Source organism: Sinocyclocheilus rhinocerous, unplaced genomic scaffold (genome assembly GCF_001515625.1).
Source record: "Sinocyclocheilus rhinocerous isolate Xijiao unplaced genomic scaffold, SAMN03320098_v1.1 scaffold571, whole genome shotgun sequence".
Lineage (NCBI taxonomy): Eukaryota > Metazoa > Chordata > Actinopteri > Cypriniformes > Cyprinidae > Sinocyclocheilus > Sinocyclocheilus rhinocerous.
Window position 1 is genome coordinate 204,124 of NW_015656167.1, and position 8,699 is coordinate 212,822.

At 38.9% G+C, this 8,699-nt stretch overlaps 1 protein-coding gene across 3 annotated transcripts in view; it reads right to left on the minus strand.

The window, feature by feature from the left end:
* Positions 1–1,509: 1,509 nt before the first annotated feature.
* The window catches only part of LOC107719754 (beta-1,4-galactosyltransferase 4-like), a 19,612-nt gene continuing 12,422 nt past the window's right edge, over positions 1,510–8,699 (minus strand). For all 3 annotated transcript variants that reach the window (XM_016527248.1, XM_016527251.1, XM_016527249.1), the window contains exon 7: positions 1,510–2,662. In XM_016527248.1, the coding sequence (XP_016382734.1) occupies positions 2,521–2,662 (142 nt within the window). In that variant the 3' untranslated portion in view covers positions 1,510–2,520. The remainder of the gene's footprint in view (positions 2,663–8,699) is intronic.

The following is an 8,699-nucleotide window of genomic DNA, read 5'->3' on the forward strand; positions in this document are numbered from 1 at the left end:
CCCAGTTTGCTCCACGATGCAGTAGCTTCACAAAAACTTGATCAAGTTTCCAAACAATGCAAAAATTAATGTGCAGTATATAATTTAGTCAATAAGGTGTAATTTGATATTTAACTTGCGAAGAATAATGCCAAAACAGCTCTGATGCGTCAAGGCATATACTCCACAAGCCCTCTGAATGTGTCCTGTGGTATCTGGCACAAAGACATGAGCAGCAGATCCTTCAAGTCATGCAAGTTGTGAGGTGAGGCCTCCATGGATCGGATTTGTTGGTCCAGCACATCCCATAGATACTCAATTGGATTGAGATTTGGGAAAATGAACTTGTTGTCATGTTCCTCAAACCATTTCTGAACTATTTTTTGCAGTGTGGTACTTTATCCAGCTGAAAGAGGCCACTGCCATCAGAGAACACTGTTGCCGTGAAGGGTGTACGTTTTCAGCAAATATTTTAGGTAGGTTGTACATGTCAAAGTAACATCCACATGAATGGCAGGACTCAAGGATTCCCAGCAGAACATTGTCCAGAGCAAAACACTGCACTACAGAAGCTCTTCTAAGTGATCTGACCAGCCTTCACACCCATTACTTTGAGATAATTTAAAGGGGTCATATGATGCGATTTCAATTTTTCCTTTCTCTTTGGAGTGTTACAAGCTCTTGGTGCATAAAGAAGATCTGTAAAGTTGCAAACACTAAAGTCTCAAAACCAAAGAGATATTCTTTATAAAAAGCATTACATTACTTTGAGATACAGATACTTTAAATTTAAGATCAATTATTTAAATCATGGCCATCCACAAAACTATTGCCTGTAGTGACTAGTAAATATGCTTAGATCATATATTACAGCCAAAATCTCTATGCAACATTTTTGAAAAAAAAAAAAAAAAGCTATCTATGTTTAACGTCATTCTGTATTGCAGTATTAACATTAGTAAACTGGCTTTTCTCAGCTGACACACACAGGTTCAGCGCTGTATCAGTGGTATAGGCACTTTCCATGAAAAGGGTACAAAACCTCTTGCAAACGTTTCTTTTTCAACAGTTTCATCAAAATGGAGTGCTTCACCAAAAACCTCAAGATGTCAAACTACATATAATATAGTTTTCTTTTTAAAATCACAATTTCAAGGGAGCTGGCTCAGATACAGCTATTCGGTGTTTTTATGTAAATACATCTCCTGTGGTAATTTTATGGTAGATAGCAGTTTTTGTCTGATAGTTTCTATTCCACAGAACATGGGATTTCTGCCCTTTGATTGCTTTACAAAAACTAATGGGATACTAATGTGTACCCTATTCATGCAAAGTTCTCATTAATATTCACAAACTTTTGTCCATTATTTCTGCACAGTATAAAATACATAAAATGTTCAGTTACAACACCCAAATCATTTTTAAAAAGTCTGAAGAAAAACCGAGGAAAGAAGCTTTTTTTCTGGGATCCATAGAAAATGTCACTTAATAGATCCTCAAGCACTATACATTTTTTTTTTTTAATTTTAGTGTTTTGTTGAAAAAGAGCTCTTATAGTTCTGTCCTCATACTCAACAATTAGCAGGTTTGATGAGATGGCCATGTTGTGTTGAAATGCAACTTGTCAAGATCAATTTCTAGTCAAACTTTGTTTCTGAAAAGCTTCTATATAAATTGTACTAAGAGTTTAAAAACTGAAGCAGACTCTAGTCTGTAATGTACTTTATTTTATGGATCATTTTAAATTCTGACAAATTCTGATTATGACACAATATGTGAGCTTTTAAAAATGGAAAGGATCACGACAATAAGATGATATTATCCTAAGTAAACAAAAGTCTCTTTTCTCTGCTCTCTGAAAAAAGCCAACACCACCCAGTTTTTTGAGTGAACAGCCATTCTGTCTGAACAATGTAAAAATGTAACATAACCCATCTACAGCTACATTTCACTGAAATGAAACTGAACTGATTAAACCAAATCATTGGACCCAAACACCTACTACAGTATCTACAACTTTCCACCAGACATATATTAGAAGCATATTCAGCTGGAATCATCATCACAGAACATGCAGACTTGCTTTAAAGACTCAAGTAAACCTCCTCTGCCTGTATAAAGTACAAATGTTAAGTCTATATCATATATACCTATTGACCTATCAGGTGCAGCTCTTTTGTGTTCCATTACTCCCAGATGTTGTGCCATATTCTGTAACGACCTTAACGAATACAAGTCATACAGAATACATTATATAAACCCATAACTGCATAACTGGAGGTAATGAATATTGAATTTGTTTTCATTTCAACCCTGAAAGTTTTACATGATCAGACTAATTAAATTCTACTTGATTATTGTAATACTTAAAGTAGTGTTTGATCAGAATTCTGGCCTTATTATCTTGCAGGGCCATAAAGAGTCAAGTTGGACAGATCCATAGTGCAACCTGTACACCTAGTACTGGATCTGCCAGGCACTGGTGAATGTTGGGTTTTTAATGCTAAGTGTCTCTCGAATTTCAGTGTCCAAAAACCCGGCTCAATGAGCATGCTCCGGCCGGCCAATGTCCGCAGTGATGTTGATGAAGAGTGGTGCTCTGTGGACAGACAGAATCTTGTAGGAACAGGAGTTCAAACCATCAGTCTTCCATGCCTGATGAGTACGGCGTAGCAATTGCATCCTGTGTTGGGAAAAGTGAAAACTAAGCATCAGACGCCACACTGAAAATAAACATTTACATGTTAAGAACAACATTATCATATTCTTGCATTTTTAAAAGGGTCATGAATTGAGAAATCAAATTTTCCTTGATCTTTTGACATTTCCTTTATACTATAAAAGGTCATTGTACTACTATAAAAGCATCCTGGGCTGCGTTTCCCAAAAGCATCGTAAGCATAAGTTGATCGTAGCTCCATTGGTTTCAATGGGTCTTCGATGTACTTAAGCTTACGATGCTTTTGGGAAACTCAGCCCTGAACGTTTCAGAGCTCAAACCTTCCATGTTAGTCCAAAAACAGCTTTTATGGATACAGAAAATGTCAGATTTTGTCTTAGTGCTGTCAAACGATTAATTGCTTATTAATCGCATACAAAATAAAAGTTTTTGTTTACATAATATATGTGCGTGTACTGTGTATCTTTATTATGTATATACAAATACACACATACAATATATATTTAGAAAATATTTACACATATTTACATGCATATATTTATATTCATAAAATGTATGTTATATATAAATATATTTAATATATACACATAAATTTTTTTTTAAATATATACATGCATGTATGTGTAACTATGTACAGGGTACAACGGGGCTGGCTAAAAGCGCCCCGGGGTAAAAGGCGCCTTTGATATTATTTTCATCTAAACCACTAGATGGCACAAAAACTTGGCGTAGCACTTTCCAATACATCCGCTTTTCAAGATGCCCGTGTATATTTGTCTGATGCTTGACGCGATCGAGCGCAGCAGCATAAAGTTGATTTTGTGCTTACTTGATCTAACATTTTATGTTTTTTTAAATGTTAGATTTAAGTAGCAAATGAGAATCGCTAAAATTAATGCCTATATTTTGAGACAAAGGTCTTCTTTATGATTTTGTTTAAGATAATTAAAGCAACAGTTTTTAAATAACAAAAGAATATGTAAAAGTATGGTATTTGGGGTAAAAAGCGCCCCTGCTGTTGGGGCTAAAGGCGCACAGTAATTAACATGAGAATTAATAAATGGCTGACTTTTCCATTTGTTGACATGGCTTGGTTAGATTCAGATGGTAAATATCATATATTATGTTGGGTGTATTAGAGATAATCACCATGTTTAGAATGAAACCATCATATTAAAAACATGATATTAATCATAACATATAATAAAATATAATTTGTTGTTACTACTGTAAATATATATTCAATTATTGTTGGATCTCCTTCAATACTTTCAGAATCTTTACTTATTAAAATGATTTTGTTTCTGTATTTTAAAATACATTTTTTATATTAACATTTTAATGACAGTATATTTACTGAACAAAAATTATTTTATTTTTCAAAATAAGCAGAAAATAGTACAAACTTTGCTAAAGTGATTGTTTTGAACAAGTATTAACTTAAACATTATTTTACCCCGTGTGTGGGGTAAAAGGCCCCTCTTGCCACCTCATACATTTATAAGACTTTTAAACAAAATAAACAACTTGAATGATTTATTTTCACGCAAAATATGTTGCTCCATTAATGTTCAATACAACGTATATATTGTTTCTGCAATTATACATTTTAGGCACAGTGAATAGCAAATTTTTTTTAAGATGGGCCTTTAGCCCCATTGTACCCTACATAATAAATATACACAGCACACACACATATATTATGTAAACAAAATATTTTATTTTGGATGCGATTAATCGCAATTAATCATTTGACAGCACTAATTGTGTGACATTATGGAACGTTAGTGAGATGAGAAGGAGAAATCAATACAGCATAACTGGACTAAAAATAACAATACCTTCCCAAAGGTACCACACAATTTCATAAACGCGAATCAACACTTTTCACGATTAGTTAATCTAAACAGCTGTAATAGTAAAAACATAGCAAGTTTTCGAGAGAGCTCCAAATGTAATACTTATTTCGGTAACACTTTAGAATAAGGAACACATATTCACTATTATTTCAGAGTTTTCCCTTAATAAACTCATAATTTGCTTCTCATTAATAGTTAATAAGGTAGTTGTTAAATTTAGGTGTGGGGTAGGATTAAAGGATCTAAAATATGGTAATGAAAAATAAGGCATTCATATCCGCTTTATAAGTACCTATAAACAGCCAGTATGCTAGTAATATGCATGCTAATAAGCAACTATTTAATAGTAAGAACTGACCCTTAAAATAAAGTGTTACCCTTATTTCATATGCACAGATGTTAGCCAATCATAGCTGTGGGCGTTTACAGTGAAGTCTAACTCAAAGCACTTTTGGAGTTAATTCCCCTTTAACACTTAAGAATATAATTGCCGACTGTTATAATTGAGTAGCATCTTTACATATATACTTTGGAATTAAGCATCAATGCCCACACTATTGCACATGAGGATCTGTTTTAAAAAGTCTGGATTATGACAAACTAAAAGAAAACCTCTGAAACACTTAACTACATTTTCAGAGAGGTGTTTGTGTTGTACATCATAGAAGATAACGCTAGCATGTGTCAAATTTATTTTAGGAGAAAACTGGTTAATTTTGAGCTTCCCTATTTAAAATCCTCATTGTGTCAATGTCACAGAACGCAACATTTCCTCACACCTACAGTATATCGATGACTCCTCTCTGTGTCTCATAATTATTCATAAGAATGCATGTGCTCATTCTATAAGAACAAACTTTTCTTCATTATTCATGACATTTGTTAATTTCCTTTGACAGACACTTCAAACTGTGAGATCACATATAGTACGTGAGAAATGTGTTCATGTTTTTTTCAAGGTTTTATTTTTCTGCTTTGTGAGAGTTTCTGCATAACATAAATTCTCATTTATATGCCACCGAGTCTCTGACAGAAACGTGATTCATATATACCATGAGAGTAACCGGTCTTTACAACTCCTTGACATAAAAGCTGGAGAAGCAACAGCGTATTCATATATATTTTTGATGCAGAGTACAAATGCAAACAGCTGTGCATTTATTTATTTTCATTAATTAATACCTGTCATGAGATATGTAATTGTGGAATGTATGGTGAGATATAAATCCATGTATAATATCTTCATTTTAATGTGCATTTGTGGGAACCTCTGATGCTTTTAACTCAATGAGATTGAAACAAAACTGGCTGCATCAAAACAGTACTGTCACAACTTGCTTACATGTTCCAGGTCCAATCATGCACAAAGACTGGTTTACAAATGAATCCACGGTGAAACGCACTGAACAAACAAATAATGCTCTACTGATGCGATTAGGCACATAAGCTTCAACCATTATTTCCTAACATTGAGATGAAGACGAAAGAGATTCAAACTGCACAACAGCACATCTCAATCACCATCCACATACCAGTTAGTGAGCCAAAGTAGTGATGATGAGTATGGCGAGGGGGGCGTGGTTCAGCGAGGTCTGCAACAGGAGAGAGAGGCAGGAGACGAGCGGTGCGCAAGTAGGTTAAGTGCAAATGATAAACACCTAAGGAAGAAGAACGCCGCCGCCGTCATGCAGTCCCCGCCAGGATCGCCATTTGCTGAGGTCATCCAATCACTCGCGGGTCTTCACCAGGAACACCATCAGGCACTGCTGGGCATGAGGGACGATAGACCCTTCGGGATGGCACAACAGCTCCAGGACGCCTGTCGCAGATGGCTGATGGCCGAGAAAAGCGACATTGAGGAAGTCATTGATAAAGTGGTACTGGAGCAGTTCGTGGCTCGGCTGCCGAGGAAGACTGCCCAGTGGGTCCAGTGCCACCGCCCGACGTCGCTGAAACAGGCCATCCAACTGGCAGAGGACCAGATGGTGGCATGCCCCGGGGTCGGCGAACCACTGCGATCTGTCTCTCTCTCTCTCCCTTTCCCGGTGCTGCGGGGACCCAGGTCATTTTATTGATCAGTGATGGAGGTGGGGACACTGATCCGGGTCCCGGACGCCCCACAGGCTGCCCCCGATCAAGCTGGCCTGTACCAAATACCCGTGAGTATTAAGGGGGGTACGTATCAGGCTTTGGTGGATTCGGGATGTAACCAAACCTCAATTCATCAAAGCCTGATTCAGCCGTAGGCATTGGATAAGAGCCGCGTGGTTAAGGTTCGGTGCGTGCACGGGGATGTGGTGAACTACCCCTTAATGTCGATGGCTATTCAATTTCGGGGTCAAAAGCATAGGGTAGAGGTTGCAGTTAGCCCGCACCTCAGACATCCGTTAATTTTGGGAACAAATTGGCCAGATTTTAGTGTATTATTGGGGCATTTATGTGCGGATGTCTCTTGGGGGAAAGGAGAGTGGGGAAGGGGGGCGGTCGCACAGGTAGGAGAAGCTGAGCCGGGACCAATGGGAACTGAGCCATCTGTCTCTCTCTCTCTCCCTTCCCCTGTGTTTTCTCCCTCCAAACCTCTCCCTTTTCCCAGGTCCAGGGGGAATCTCCCCCCACGAGCCCCACCCCGGTGGAGGAGTGGTCCAGGGACGGAACCAACAGCTGCCCCGAGGGCGCCGCCCAGGGGGGCGGGGTCGACCTGTTGGCGTTGCGGGGACCCAGGTCATTTTATTGATCGGTGTCCAGTGATGGAGGTGGGGACACTGATCCGGGTCCCGGACGCTCCACAGGCTGCCCCCGAGCAAGCTGGCCTGTACCAAATACCCGTGAGTATTAAGGGGGGTACGTATCAGGCTTTGGTGGATTCGGGATGTAACCAAACCTCAATTCATCAAAGCCTGATTCAGCCGGAGGCATTGGATAAGAGCCGCGTGGTTAAGGTTCGGTGCGTGCACGGGGATGTGGTGAACTACCCCTTAATGTCGGTGGCTATTTCATTTCGGGGACAAAAGCATAGGGTAGAGGTTTCAGTTAGCCCGCACCTCAGACATTCGTTAATTTTGGGAACAAATTGGCCAGATTTTAGTGTATTGGGGCATTTATGTGCGGATGTCTCTTGGGGGAAAGGAGAGCGGGGAAGGGGGGCGGTCGCACAGGTGGACATTTGGGTCAAGCAGTAACACTTAATCGTCTAACGACCCGATTTTTCTGGCCGGGCATTCATGAGAACGTGCGCAGGTGGTGCGCGTCTTGTCGTGAATGTCAGCTGGTGAACCCACCGGCCACCCCAAAAGCACCATTGTGCCCTCTCCCTCTTATGCAGGTCCCCTTCGAAAGAACTGGCATGGACCTCATCGGGCCATTAGAACGATCTGCACGTGGGCATCGCTTTGCATTAGTCCTAGTGGATTATGCAACACGATACCCAGAGGCAGTGGTGCTCCGCAGCATTTCCGCGAAAAGTGTTTCATCTAATCTCCCGGGTGGGAATCCCAAAAGAGATTTTTATGGGGCAAACCATCATCTTAAAACTCGATTTAATTATTCAGAATTAGATTTTTTTACTGTATTCATCTAACCCAGTGGTTCTCAACCCGCGGCCCGTCACGAACTCAAATGCGGCCCACCGTGCTGAACACAATTTAAAAAAAAATACTTTCAGTTTTCCAATTCATTTTAGTTTTTACATTAATTTAAAAATGTACTAAATAAATATAAGCTATAGCCTATGTTTTTATGTAAAATAATTTTGTTTTTCATATATTATTTTCAGACATGAGCAGTACTCACATAGCCTAATTAACGTTACGCATTTAAAGTAACGACCAAGTGGCCAGCGGCTGAGCATGTTTGATCAATTTAGCCTTCTCAAATCATCACGACTTGACTAAAATAAAATCTATAGATATAAAACAGTTCAAGCATATAACAATGTTTAAACGTTAAAACCTAGATAAATGTGCGCTGTATCCAATAGTTTGCGCAGAGAGTGGAAGCTGAAGCGCGCTTTGCAGGACACAGAGACGCCAGCGCGATCACTTGCATTTATTTTCAGTGGATACACCGTCATTTTTGCTCATAAAGGTAAGAGTAATACATCATTCGGAACTGTAAAGGGTCTACTTTTATTTGTGTGCACTCACAATATCAACAAAACATTGTGCTTTTATAAAATAAAGAAA